Source organism: Amblyomma maculatum, chromosome 4, assembly GCF_055883805.1.
Source record: "Amblyomma maculatum isolate TAMU_Amacu chromosome 4, ASM5588380v1, whole genome shotgun sequence".
Lineage (NCBI taxonomy): Eukaryota > Metazoa > Arthropoda > Arachnida > Ixodida > Ixodidae > Amblyomma > Amblyomma maculatum.
Genome location: NC_139347.1, coordinates 172,853,752 through 172,868,629, shown reverse-complemented (window position 1 = coordinate 172,868,629; position 14,878 = coordinate 172,853,752). Strand labels below are relative to the sequence as shown.

The 14,878-nt window shown below is 45.6% G+C and overlaps 1 protein-coding gene and 2 pseudogenes across 1 annotated transcript; 1 reads left to right on the top strand and 2 right to left on the bottom strand.

Annotated features, from left to right (window-relative positions):
* Positions 1 to 732: 732 nt before the first annotated feature.
* Positions 733 to 2,791, top strand: LOC146193500 (uncharacterized; annotated as a pseudogene).
* A 6,900-nt stretch (positions 2,792 to 9,691) lies between these two features.
* Positions 9,692 to 11,019, bottom strand: LOC146193499 (uncharacterized; annotated as a pseudogene).
* Positions 11,020 to 13,024: 2,005 nt separating this feature from the next.
* Positions 13,025 to 14,511, bottom strand: LOC146193498 (52 kDa repressor of the inhibitor of the protein kinase-like). Its single transcript, XM_084602789.1, has 2 exons — positions 14,339 to 14,511; positions 13,025 to 13,608 (listed from the first exon to the last, which is right to left on the bottom strand). The coding sequence occupies exons 1-2, from the start codon at positions 14,440 to 14,442 to the stop codon at positions 13,431 to 13,433; spliced, it is 282 nt and encodes a 93-aa protein (XP_084458915.1). The 5' UTR covers positions 14,443 to 14,511; the 3' UTR covers positions 13,025 to 13,430.
* Between the last annotated feature and the right edge of the window lie 367 nt (positions 14,512 to 14,878).

The window sequence follows — 14,878 nt, the reverse complement described above, 5'->3', positions numbered from 1 at the left end:
GGGGCTGCGAGCGAGAGACGCCCGGCGCTCTAGATGTTTCTCTTCCGCCATTTCGCGCAGCGCTGTTAGTTCAAAACGGTGTTTTGTAAATTTTTCGTTACTACTAAAGCATATATGTTGTCAAAGGCTCAGCTGCATGCATTTACTTCTTGAAAACGCTGTTTATTCGTGTCGAAACTGATCGACATGTAATGTAAGCTTTTTCATTTTTTTCTTCATTCACTTCGCTTTTTTGTTTAGAATTGCGCAGACAAATACTTGGTTTTTCAGTGTTGCTACCTTTCGATATGTGCACATTAGTATGAACATACTTATACAGTACATAAAAATACAGACGAGGGTGCCATAATTAGAAGACTGCACAGGGACCCCCGATCGATCGTTACAATAAAAGAAAATAACAACATAATTAGCTAATGGTTATTTATACAAAACAAAGGTAATAACACATGTATTAGACATATAATAAGTATAACAAATCAGCAATTCAGCAAATACATATTCAAGTTATTCTTAAATAACTAAAGATGTTTTCGCATTGAGCATAATACATATTGTTGCACTTAACAAATTACAACTATTAGATTGGCAGACACTAATTACATAGCTGAAAATTAAAAGCCATGATATTTTTCTTGCACGATCCTGACAGCACTACGTGGGAGCCCAAGGCACATACACGAATCTGCAGCACTCATTTTGTCGGAAGCAGCAGGAATGATATCAGCCAACATGCCGCCTACATCCCAACCATTTTCCCACCAGCGTGCAGAAAGAAGGCACCTGACCAGGAAAGGGCACAAAGGTATGAAAGCAAAGGTAAAGCTTAAATTGTAAATTAAAGCATGAATATCTTTCAGCATGCCCAGTTCCCTTAGTGGTGTACAAAATGAGTAATGTTGATATTGCATTTATTTAAGCCATGCCCACTATGATATCATTCCATTACTGACATTGATCATGCTCGGACTGTGTAATGCAGGTGGCAAAGGCGTTTCAACCAGGCAACCTCGTCCAGGGATCTAGATGCAGCAGCTGAACATCCATCACCTGCCACAAATGATGTAGTGACGACACAGGTGTCAGAAACGTCTCCTTTATAAAAGCTACAGCTTGACCAAACAGAAGTGGATTTCTGTGACGCCTGTCTGGAAACAATCACTAGCCCTTTATCCCACAGCATCAATGCTTCAGATCCTTTGGTGCATGCATGTGGCTCAAGAAATGATGGTCAACACACTACGAAGAGTGTTGATGTTAGACCATCCTTCCATTACAGGGGAATGTAAACAGTGCATCTGCCTCTGCAATCACTATTTCTTTTCATTAATGTTCTTTCAACTGACTCATGCAGTGGTACAAATGCGACTAGGGTCCCATCTTTACCCCCCCCCCCCTTTTTTTAGACAAGCCAGACAGAAGAATGTGCAACTTCAGCCAAGCTAAGCATACTTCTTTCAGCACCAATTAAATGGCCCCCAGGCCTCAACTCATGTCGAACACAAAGAATTGAGCAAAGAGTTGGACTTTTTAGTACTTTTTTGCAATCTTGCCCTAACGAAAATCATGTGAAGTGTTTTCTTTAAGAAACTAGAGGAGGCTCTTGCCTTTACACTGTTACATTGTCTTGCTTGTAACAAACAAAAATACATTGCAGTTCGCTGGCAGTATTATGAAATGTAATTTTGAATTTCCTTTTTCTGCTTAATTTACTTAGTTTTAATGTTGTCATGGCAACATCGATTTTCTTTTGGAATGAATGCTTTTAGTTGCAGTATAGTGGAAATATTATTTTTAATTTATTGTTTCATCTATCTAATTGCCCTTTCTTTTTTATTTCATCTTAATGCTTTCTTCTTTGTCTTTCTTCTGAAGGTCGCAAGCACAGATGGAAACTGGATGATGAGCTGCGGATTTCGTGGCTTTCAGTCCCTAAAGGAAACGGAAGAGGCACTGCAAGATTTGTGTGGTGTAACGCTGCAAGTCTTTTGCCTTCTTTTAAACTTGGTGCTTCAATCAAAGTACATATACAATACCGTAATAGGGGAAGACAAGCTTTGCTTGTTCCTCACCAAGCTCCGACTTGGGATAACATAGAGTGTCTTGGGATCAATGTTTGGCATCACAGCCACAACAGCATCAACTGTGTTTAGGAAAACACTCAGCATTTTAAGTGTTTCTCTGAAGAATTTGGTGTTTATGCTATCACGAGAGATAATCAAACTTTCTCTTCCTGCACCATTTAAAGAGAAGTATCTAAATTGCAGGCTAATAATAGAATGCACCGAGATACGAACAGAAATGCTCTCGAATCCTGATGGTCCGCACATGCTGTATTCTCGTTATAAGGGGGGATACACTTTAAAGGTCTTAATAGGAATCATTCCCGACGGCATGGTAAGTTTCATAGTTTTATATGCAAGGTGTATTGAGGGCGGCATACTGATTCATTCACCACTCTGGACTCTTGCTTTTTGCAGCTTCTCAAACCAGGCGATTAAGTTCCGAGCGACAAAGGATTTCCAAGCATTCGTACAACCGTCGAAGGCATAGGTGCTGGGCTGCTCATGCCTCTCTTTATTTCAGGAGGAGCTCAACTGTGAGAAGAATATATGGAAAAGCATATAGGATTGCGTCGGTACTCATACATGTAGAAAGAGTCATAAGAAGGTTGAAGATTTATCATACCATCAGTAACAGAGTACCTCTAAGCCTGGTGCCGCATATGAACAAAGTCATTTCAGCTTGTGCTGCTCTTCAGAATATGCAGGCGCCAATTATTAAGGAGTAGACCTAATTGACTCTATGCTGTCTCTGTGCAAGAGTTGTTATCTCATATTAACAGAAAATTCTTTACAACAATGTGTCGCTCGGATGATGAAAGGAGCCAACAGTCTGAGAACCCAAGGTAAACACAGGGGATATCTTTTTTTATTGTTTTTGTAGCTGATATTTGCGAGAGTAAGTTGTGTAATGAGTTTAGGGAGAAAGATAATTAAATGCATTGTGAAAGCAAAAACAATTGGCTGACCATAAACTCATTACGCGACTAATTATGGTCAATATCAAACATAAAACAATAAAAAAAACATCCATACGTTTACCTTGCACTTCCAGACTGTTGCCGCGATGCCCCTCAAAATGTGGCCGACTCTGTCTTCCTCGGGCATATTGGAATTGACACATTTGCACAATCTGAGGATCTCTTTCGTATACGTGGTACACATTTCATCGGGCAATTGAGCTCTTTGAGCAAGGGTCTGCTCAGCCACCTTTTTGCTCGGTACAGAGTCACCAAAACGCTGTTTTATCTCGGTGGAAAACCGTTCCCAAGTTGTCAAATTGTCCTCGTTATTCTCGAACCAGGTCATCGTCCTGTGTGTTAAAAAGAAAACGACATTTGTTTGCATGGCGATAGGGTCCGACCGGGTGTACCGACTAACTCGTTCATAATGAAGCAGCCACTTCTCAAGGTCCTCACCTTCTCCTCCTGCAAACGGTCGTGGTTCCCGGTAAGACTGGGAGGGAATAGAGCTGGAGGGCGCAGGCCTGTCACCAGCCTGGCTTGCAGCATCGCGCCTTGCACGGTCAGAGTTAGTGCGGTCTATGATAGTTGAAAGCGGTGGCAGTCCAGCAAGGCGGCGACTGCGTCGAAACTCCAGTTGGTGTTGCTGCGCCGTAGGGAGAGATCGAACGGAACACCTCCCACCAAGTTGTTACGGTTAAATAAGAAAGGGGGTGTTTATTTACAGTGTTGTGCAGCGGGAAGAGGTGAAGCCTACTAGCCCCCAGACACCTACGCTCCTTCTTCTTCTGCCATACCAGTACAATCCTTTCTCGTCGTCAGTAGCGTGACAATATATTCACATGCCAAATATGAGTGCTAATGCATTAGGAAGAAGATTTAGCACACTTATAGGCTCCACATCAGGCATGATTATTTACGTTTTTATTCTTTGGCTGCCAAGCATGGGGGTGCCGGACTGCAGATAATGGCTACCGGTAGAACGGGTCATATTTACCTCCGTTGTACTGAATTGTCCTGGCTCCGAGTTCTCAGGTTTTTCTTCGAGATCCCGAAAGAGGCAGCCGAGAACGTTTCCATCACGAAAGACAATGATACAAAAACCACTGTTATAGAAAATCTCTGGCGCGAGGACCTAGAACGCAATGAGATTTTCACGTCTTCTGTGATGTCATAATTTGGCACTGTGTGAGTCGTTCACATTTGTCACCTGCCAGTGTCAGTGTGAGTTCAGAAATCTCTTCAATCCGTTGAGCCTAGAAATATTTGTAAGTACTTGCGAGGACATAGCTAAGGGCGTAGAAAAATTAATGTTTAAAAGCTGCGAGCATGGCTTAGTTTTTGTTGCATAAAATGATTTTGACCAGTTATCAGCTGGTGGTTTTCTAAAATCCCGAATTCGCCATGAGAGTAGTGATATTCTAAGAGCAATGGTAAAGTTTATAAACTTTAGTTTAGGGGAGTTACTATAAATTTTCTCCGAAGATATAAGCTCGACGTACTGGGAAGTATTAGGATCAGATAATTTATGATAGCCTAAGATAAATAAACAGAAAATCGAAGCAAATGTTCACCAAATAATTAGCACTCATAGGGCAATTTTAAAGCAAAATCAAGGCGTTGCCTGCAGATAAAAAATTATTGCAATGTCAGCATAACTTTGACCACATGTAATTGCTTACAAATTCTATACTGTGCGAGCAGTTGCCTTGTTTGTTCTCCGATGAAAATGGTTAGCTTCATAGAGTTTAGGTCGTTTCAAGCTTACGCAGTGGAAGTGCACGCATACGAGCATGCGCAGTGCGCCCATTTGTGTGTGCAGGTGTTTGTTAACTCCTACCTTCCGGAAGCGTCAATAAGTAAAACTGTACTTGACGCCTTGCTGTCCGTCAGCCTAAACACGAGAATTCCAAAGCAGCACCAAGAACCATATGCAGGCCTCTTGCCCTGAAGAAACTTACACGTAAACACGAACACTTTCCGCCGACCCACTTGCATTCCTGAAAAATCCTTTACCGAATTTTTCAGCTTCTTTTTTCCCTCTTCACTTCAACTTCACTCATTCACGCAACAGAAAAAATAAAACGAGACAGCCATATTAAGTAAAAAAGGCAACGCAAAAGCTAGCGTAGTAAAAGCATCTTGAACAAGAAGTATTACAAAAGCAGACAATTTGCGTGATACAGTAGCTTGCTAGTTCTTTTTCTAGTAATATTATTCACACGGGAAATTTATTCTGTTGCACATCACTTCGATCCGAAATTATCCCGTGTCTTCTACTCAAAACCTCTTCGATCGCATCGGCCGTCATGACTAAGAGGACATAATGTCAGTAAGGATATGAGGTGTCATTTAGCCACTCCTACTCTCAGCAACATAAGAAGGAACCACCTTCTACGGAATTCATTATTATAAACAAAGGGTGCTATTTCCGCTTCTTCGTTAAAAATATTGTAAATGCACGTGCTTTGGAGCGTTTTATATATTGTATCGAATATCAAGTATTCTACATATGTAATCTGCAGCTCGTTTTTTTATCGTGAGCCCGTTTTAATACTTTTAGCTTTGAGGGGTAACATAAATAAAGCGAGTGACACGAAAATATTTTCTTGACACTTCCAGACATCAAGATTGGCCACCTATATGTTATATTGCTTGGCGACCAACTAAATCGCCCAAGAGAAGGCACGACAAAACTTCTTGGCACTGTCCAATAAAGGATCAAACAAGAACTACGCTTTATTATTTATTTATTTATGGCGCTGAGTTTACTACGTTTTACCTTTTGTTTCTACATGCATGAAAGAAACCCTCCGCTAAGCAGTTGAATCTCTCTAGCTAGAACACTTTGCGGCGACTTAAAGGGCGCTCTGCAAAATTTCTTCGTCGGTTTTATGTTGTTTTAAGGATTTCTGTGCCTAAACAGTTTTAGTCATAGACAATGCAGTCATAATTTAAGCTTACAAAGATAATTACTCACGTAATCTGTTTTTGCGAGAATCATTAACCTCATAATTCTGCAGTTACTAATGAAAGTATCCTGTTAACTCCTAATGTGATCTCTGTTGGAGCTCTTGGGGACGTTGCAAACATGTGATATGACCACTACATATTTCTGGTTCAGGAAGCACGCAACTGAAACAGTTGCGGGCTTCCTGAGTTATGGTTTAGCTCTGGTTAACCCTAGTTGAACTGCGATAGCAACAGCGGAGGCGCCTTTTTCCTGCTATCTTTTCCCCCTATCACGCTCTATCAGTGCACAGTGCTACATTATTGGGGAAACGTAAGCTCATCCTCAAGGAAGGCGTAAGCTACACGAAAGCGTAAGCTACTAGCCCACATATAAAGTCACGTTTCAACCAAGCCGAATAAGCATGCCTGCGTGTCGTAGTGGTAACGAGAATGCAAACGGTCAGACAGGCTGATTCTGATATTAATCTCAAATATGAAAGGAGCGACCCGAGTTGGCAGCTCCTGCCTGGGCGTAGTGGTAACGTGAATTGAATTGTCATGGCAGGCTGATTTTTTATGGGGAGGCCATAGCTAAGCCTCTTCACAGCGTAGCTACGCCTCTTCACGGCGCCTCTTCACGGTGTAGCGGCGGCCCCACGAGGTCTCGTTTTGGTTGTTGTCAGATAAGCAGGCAGACGCTCGTGGTATCCTGACCAAGAATGACCCACATTTATTCTTTAGCCATTCAATACATATACAGCCAGGAGAGTCACATGACTTCTGTGAGAGCTGGGTGAGGTAAAGGGAAGGGAAAGGACGGGCGCGCATAGTGCGTCTCAGGATGACGCCACATTTTCCCCTGTTGAGAAGCACTGTGTGTGCCCACAAGGAAGGAAAAAGTACTTTTCAATTTACTCATCAAAGCCGAGTATTTTCGGCGGTCGTACGACGCCCGTACCGCGTTGTTATTTGCACTTTGCCTGAAAGTGTCTCTTCGAATACGTTCGCTTCGTTGTTGGACAACTGCGTTGCCACGATTGTATTCCTAAGCGAATTCGAAACAGTTTGTTTCACAACATTGTCGGTTGTTTCCGTAGGCTGACTGGCTTGTTCACCCTGATCGTCCGGTGAGGGCCCGGTATCTTCTCCCTTTGGGAGGAGGAACAGATGTCGTCTATTTCAATGTAGGGCTCCCCCTTGACTCTGGATCCAGTAATACCTGGGTATCGAGGCAGGTCGAAGGACTGTACCTCCGTCACATCTCTCTCGCAGCTACACATGGTCCCCTCGGACAACTTGGGAAGAGTATTAGCAGCATGATGTCTGTCAAAATACTGCTTTTGCTTATGCCTGTATTTTTCGTCTTGCTTTTCCCGAGAGGCGCTTACTACTCGAGGTTTTTAGTGAAGCTGGCATGCATGGGACTCTTGATCGTAAGCGACGACTCATGAGCAGTTGAGCTAGGCTGTAGCCATTTGGGCCCTGTGAATTGCTATAGTTCAGCAGGACAATGCAAGGTTCCTGCGCCTTCTTAACGAACCTTGTGAGTGTCTCCACTATGCGCTAAACATCACCGTTAGCCTGTGGGTAACGAGGACTCGTTGTGACATGTTTTCAGCCGTAATGTCTTGAAAAATTAATCAAAGCAAGTGATACGAACTGTGGTGCATTGTCTGATTGTCTGTTTGGGATCACGTGCCTAGCCAAGATGCGTTTCAGGTGTTGACCATTTCAGATGACTTTTCAGGTGACCATGTACGACGATGTTCCTCGATCCAGCAGGGCCAGCTCAGGATGCCAAGAGTGATAATCGACAACGACAAGACAGACAGCACCTCTCATCTCGCATAAATCAACTCCAATTTTTCCCAAGAGAGCTCTGCTGTTTCAGACGGCATCATTGGTTCACAAAATTGGGTGCTCCTTGCGCGCACGCTTGGCAGTTTGGTACAGTTCTTGTAATTTCTTGGCTGATTCCTGGCCACCAGAACGACTCCTTTGCATACGCGCAGCAGCGGACGATACCTTGGTGTCCTGGACTCTTTGCAGCATTTATTTCCGCAACGTGGTGGTATCATTAGTCTGGAACCCTTCAGAGGTAGCTTTTTGCAAACCTTGATGTTGCCACAATGGGCCCAAAATTGTTTTAGACGTGGCGGTACCTGGTGTTTTGCAGGCCAACCCAACGTGCACGTTTCGAGCACCAAGGCGCACTTTGGATCCGTTGCCTGTTATGAGCGTATGCGGTAAAGCGTGCCATCTGAGAGTGCAAATCGAACGACTCAGTCCACATGAGCCGAGACGTCTGCTTAGGACAGTTCTCCGATGCTCAGTCCTGATTGCATCCCTCTGGCGCGCGAAAGAGTGTCCGTCGTAGCGATGGGTTTTCCCGGAACATGCGCAAGTTTAAAGAAGTACCGCATAAGACGCATCTTGTACCTGTTAATTCTCGGTGGAAGAGAGTTGAGAGGGTAATGTCCCAGTAGCGTAACCAGAGGCTTTTGATCAGTTTCAAACAAAAACGCAACGCCTCGCAGAAATTCGTCTAAGCATGCTGCTGCCCACGTCAAGGCCAACGCTTCCTTCTCCACCTGAGAGTATCTCTGCTCGGTTTTAGTGAGTGATCTAGAGGCATATGCTACAGGCCTTCTATCGTCTGACGGCTGGTCCTGGAGTAGAACTGCTCCAAGCCCTTGCGAAGACGAGTCTGCTAACACGATTGTCGGGTATCCGGGGTTGTACATTGCCAGGCACCTGCTCGAACTCAGAGCTGCCTTGATTTTCTCAAAGTCTCCCTCCGGTTGTGTTCGCCAAGACCAGTTTGTGTTCCCCAAGACCAGTCGCTGTCTTTGTTGAGGAGGCTGCGCAGAGGCGCCGATAGCGACGCAGCGTCGGGAAGGAACCTTGCGAGGTGGTTCATCATTTCCAATAATGAGCGAACTTCCGCGACATTCTCAGGTTGGGGCAACTCTTTAACGGGTCTAACTTTCTCGGGGTGTGGGCGCACAGCACTGGCGTCAAAAGTAATGCCCAGGAATTTCCTCTGCTCGGCAGAGAAACATTTTTTTTTTGTTGAGTGTCACGCCCGTCTTTTGCAGTCGGTCAAGCACGTACGTAGGCGGTTATCGTGCTCCTCCTTGTTCTTGCCGTACACCACAATGCTATCCATATAGTTCAGCACACAGTCTAGAGCTTCTAAACTTGCGAGAACTTCCTTTGAAACATTTCTGATGCTGATGTGATTCCGAACGGTAGTCTGCAGTAGCAGTAAGGCCCAAACGGCGAAATAAAAGTGGTTAGCTTTTGACACTTCTAGGAAAGCTGTACTTGGTATAAACCTGAATTGGCGCCCACTTTAGAGAAGACTTTGGCTTCCTGTAAGCTACCCATGACTTGCTCTTCTGTTGGCAGCTCAAGGCTCGCCCTTACAAACTTTTTCAGTTGCGAGAAGTCGACACATGTTATAACCGCCCCACATGGTTTCACCACGGGAGCAATAGGTGCGCACTATTCTCTCGGCTCTTCGACCTTTTCTATCATTCCTTCTCGCACTGCCTGTCGAGCTCTTCTTTGACCTTTTCTTTCATGGGTCTAGGAATCCGTCGTTGTGCAGACACAGCATACGTGACTGCATTTGGAACAAGGCTTATTATATGTTCCCCAGCTGTAGAGCCTGTCCCCAGGAACACTTTGAAATATTTGCGCACCATGTCATCAGCAGTCGACAACGCACCCAGAAAATGCACAATTACTAGACCTTTGATAGCTGGCGGTCCCAAGGGGCGTGCGCAAGTTGTGCCCGAGGTAAATAGTTTGGTGTGAACGGATGGGTCTTTCCAACCAATTTCAGCGACAAACTTTCCGATTGTAAAAATGCTTGGATTGCTCGGGCCAATAAGATTGCCCGCTTGGTCTAAGGAGCGCGAAAGGAAAGGAAACTTTTCACCTACGTCTGTCATTTCCGCTCCAGTACCCACTTTCATGGAAACCTCGTGGCCATTTATCAGCATCTTGAAGTGCGCAGAAGCGCTTTTCTGTGACTTCTCGACCGTGCCGAGAAATTTCTTATCGGGTTCGGAAACATCGTCGAGTTTCCCGTCTGCTTGCTTGTTTTTTCGGCATGCTTTTTCAAAGTGGCCTAACTTTCGACAGAAGCTACACCTTTCTTGTTGCGCTGGGCAACTAGCCGCTTCTCAGATGAGATCGTCCGGCGCAGAAACTACAGCTGTTTTGGCAGTTAGCAGTCTTCTGTCTCCGTGTAAACGTGTTTCTACACGCCATTTTCTTAGACTTTACCGCGGCGACGTAAGCATCTGGGATCGCACTGTGACCGCAACTTTTAGCTCAGCTTGCTGTTTCTTTATAGTTTTGTTCGTATGCGCTTTTGCCAAAGCAATGTTCAGCGTGAGATTCGGATCCATCTGCAGTTCTTCCGATAACGCACGGTCCCGTAGACCGACTACGAACTGGACTCTAATGAGGCATTTCGTGATGTCCTTAAACTTGCATCTGTCTGCTAGCCTGTTGAGTTCGGTTGCAAACTCGTCCACTGTTTCGCCGAGCTGCTGGCTGCGTTGATTAAAACGAGCACTCTCGTAACCTGTATTCTTGGTGTGGTTGAAGTAGCTATGAAGCTTCGACTTTATCAAGTTGAAGTCCTTCTTTTCTTCGTCTGTGACACTTAATGATCGAAGAATCTCCCGCAAATTTCTGCCCATTGTATAGAGAACAGTCCTTACTCGAACTTCGTCTGGCTTCTCGTGTAGTCCGGACGCGAACCTGTGGTCATTAAATTCATCCATCTAGGCAGGCCAGTCCGCGGTGTTATGGAAGTCGAAAGGCCTCGTAGGCTTGATTCCTGCTATTCCGAAGCGTTACCATAGAGAAAGAGATTGGTAAAGAGCGAGCGTTCCCATAGGGCCCAGCGGCTTATTTGACTGTAGTGCACCAAGCGGCCGGCGGCAACTACTTCCGGTCTTGCTGAAAGGCGCGTTATTTGAATGCTAGCAGGCGCTGCGCCCTTCTCTGCCCTTTTGGCGCATTATTTTGGCTTTACACGGCCTGCTAGTGTTTCTATTTATGTTCAGCATGCATAACATGAAAATTAGATTCCCAGTTCTCTGAATTGGCCATTAACGCAGCTGCGCCACAGCCTTTGCAAAACAGTATTGCAGAAAACACGCCAAGTGCTTTGTGAAATGAACATTTATTTTGCTGCATATGAAACACACAGGAGACGCCACAAATGTAGACGGATGCATTGACAAAACTTTGCACACATTAGGCGATGTGCAAAATACAGAAAAATAAAAATACACAAGGCGAGAAACAGCACTTAGGTAGAGACAAAAATAGCATAACGTTGGTTTCCAAATTATAGCAAACGATATGTAACAAAACAGGCATTATACATAAACTACACAGTCTCAGTTGCGGCTGCCTCAGCAAGGGTAACTTGTATTGTTCAGGGCAGAAAGAAGTACTGACGCTTGGGGGAAGGCCACTCCGTTCACTTGTCGCATCTGCCGTGCTTCGGCTGCAGTCCGTGGGTCCATTCAGGGCTGTTGGATAGGGAATGAACATGATGCAGAAGGTTGCAATGAAATTTAGGGTCACTGCACCGCGCACACAACTGTGCATGTGGGTGCGTACTGAAGACTTACTGAGCAGCAGTTATGGTCCAGAACAGAAAAGCTGTGATTCGTAAACTGATACAAAAGCTACCGTTGCAACGTAGAGGTCAGGAAATGCAGGCTAACCGAACCTATCTGAAAATGCATTTCTACAGTGAGTGAAATAACAGCCACTAAACTAACAACATTCCTCAAGAGCACTGAACAGCTGAAGCAATGAAGCTTGCTGCATAATAATCAAACGTTTCTCACTTTAACGTTGTCCCGTTACATGCAACGTGACACCACGCAAAACTAGCCGTTCACAAAACCGCGGCCGGAGGGCACGCCATGTTGGCTTGCCCTTCATACGCGACTTTGTGAAGTGCAGACCACCGTGCTGAGCTAAACTGCCCGAAATGCCTCGCAGTTTGACAAGAATGAAACATTTCACACCTTGCGGTTGCCCTGTTAAACGCGACACCACGCAAAACTAGCCGTTCGCAAAATCGCCATGGCACGTCACCGCGGCGGTCAGCATGCCTTGTCATGCCTGTTAGCTTGCCCTTCACGTGCGACTTTGTAAAGCGCAGTCGCCCCCGTACTGAGCTAAACTGCCTGAAATACTGCACAGTTTGACAAGCAAGTCAAGAATGAAAGGTTTCTCACTTTGCCGCTGCTCTGCTAAACGCGACACTTAGCAAAACTAGCCGTTCGGCAAACTGCGTCAGCATGGCCGCACCGGCCGGCGAACACGCCATTTTGGCGCGATGGCCTGCCTTGGTGCCTTCACATGCCACTTTGTCAAGCGTGACGAGCTAAACTGTTCGAAATTAAGCTGTTTCCCGGGAACACAACATATTACACCTTGCCGTGGTTGGGAACCACCTTAGTTACGGCGTAACGAACTGCGCCTGAACAGCTGGCGCGCCTGTTCACGAGCTGCGAAACTTATTGGCACCGGCCGGCATGGTCAGCGTAAACTGCTTGAAATGCAGCGTAGTTAAGCAAAAAACGTTGCTCACCTTGCCGTCGTTCCGCGCAGCAGCCCACAAGAGGTCTGTGCCGCACAAGCGCGGCGAGGCACGAGCACACAACCGCTCCCTTCGACAACTTTTGTCGTCTGCTAGTGCTCCCAAGGTACGATGGTAGCGAAGGTTCCATAGACGCCCATTGGTCCAAAAAATGGCGGCTCATGGGCACCGCCATATTGGGGGGCAACTACGTATGAGTGACGTTGAATGACGTCACGAATACGTATGTTTTTAGCGCGAATTTTAAAGGGGTCTTTTTATAGAACCCGCCTTTTCAAGCCGGTATCTCATGAAGGTTGCCTTTCAGTGCTCACCAACCTTTGCCAGTCAAATGTGCTCGAGTTGCTGCTAGTTATGGCCTTGCTAATGTGCAATTCGGAAGCCAATGAAAGTTACTGGCAAAGAAGGCAGCATAGAAAGGCAGCAACACTTTCAGACGCTGGCTTACCTTGGCTGGCTAAGAATGCAATCATGCATGATTCGTAGTGGAAACCTTGGTGGAAATACTGGTGCTAGTACTTTTGAGTACAAGGTATGATGCACAAAGCACAGGCTCAAGTGCACAGTTTGCAATACAGTGTACGGCAAGTATGGTTTTCATATTCATGGTTTATTACAGCAACCAAACAAATGCAGTGATAAAGCACACCAACAAAAAATACACGTCACAGGCAGCTCAAGCAGTAGTTCCTTTAAGCTGGCTATTCATCTTAATGGTCACAGTGCGGATAGAAAAAATCCCCTGCAGTTGCACGAACGTTGCCAGGTAGGAAATTGAAAAGCATAGAAGACAGTGCTAAGACAGCTTCAATTGAGGCAAACATGACATGACATAAGTAGGCGCATCAACACGGGTCGCAGCCTTTTCGACGACAGATACGCAGACGGTTCGAAGTGCTTGGAACAAACCCGCAAGTCTCGCAGCTGCCATGGTGTCTTCTTCTCCAGGCTGACGTTGTGGTAGGACTGCACCCACGCTCGGCACCTGGACGTGATGCAACGTGCACGTTATTCACAATTGCGCCGTAAGGAATACTGCATACTCCAAACGCCAATGCGTCATTATTCCTGTCAATGCTAACTGCAGTACCTTATATTTCCATTATATCTGAACTATGGTAGTAAATGCTCGCCCCAAGCTCTCAGCGCCTAAGAGTGCGGTTACGTACGCTCGTCCTCATGGCATGCGGGTAGCTATACTTTTCTATGGTTAAGATTGACGAGAATGAAGTGCGTTTAAAGTTACCCTAACGGTCATGCATATGCAGAATAGCAATAAGAAGACAGGCAGTACCTCCTGCTGAGTGAATTCAGTTAAAGCACCCTCAAGGCCGCGCAGATACACGTGGCTGAATTTTGATACTACCAGTTGCGAGGGTCAAATTGGCTTCGCGGTGTTGGAGCACAATTGGTTTTAAACTGGCCTTCCGGTCAGTGGCATGCGCGTGGTTGCTCCTGAGAGCCCGGTATCAAGTTAACGCTGGTGATACCCGGCTGCATGAAACCCACCATAAATCAGACAAATGGTGGGCCTCTTTCGCACAGCTCAGCACTTAAAGTGTGTGCCCTGTAGTGTAGTACATAAATATCCCCGAAAAAATGAAGCCACGTGCGCACGAACTGGTTACAGAAACAGAAGCGAACAGCCCAACGAAAGCATTCGGAGCAAACCTAGAGCAGACGCCTTGTAGCAGACGACACTGACAAGAGCTCACCTGTAAAAGTCGAACGGGAAGCGGTGTAGCTTGACACCGACGGCACTGTCCATGCTGTCGCAATGTGCCACGGCGCATCGTTTCTTCACACGCCGCAAGCTCATCTTGAAATAAAGCACTAAGCGCTTCAAAAGAACAGCGCGAAGCGTGCAAAGACGGAAAAAGACTTCGCACTGGCCGTACGTCGGAGGAAACGACAAAAACCGAGAAAACTGCCGCAGCGGTGCGGCGGGGTGCAAATTTTACAAAACGGTGACAGAGACGCGACGCGCAAGGACGACGAAAACTTCGCAAAAGGGGCATTTCGAGACTGGCGATAAGAAACCGCTTCGTGAGCTCCCGCGGCCACTGTGGCTGGGTGCCGAAACAAGGCCTGCAAAGTCAAGCTGCAAATGCACTGCACACTCATCAACAGAGGGCGTAACAAGAACGTTACAAAAAATTAAAAATGCGGAGTAATGTTTTGCTAAAATAGTTTACCTATTTTATAAAACGTTGCATTAAAATATTTATTTCTTTATGTTGTTTTATAGCGTTTTT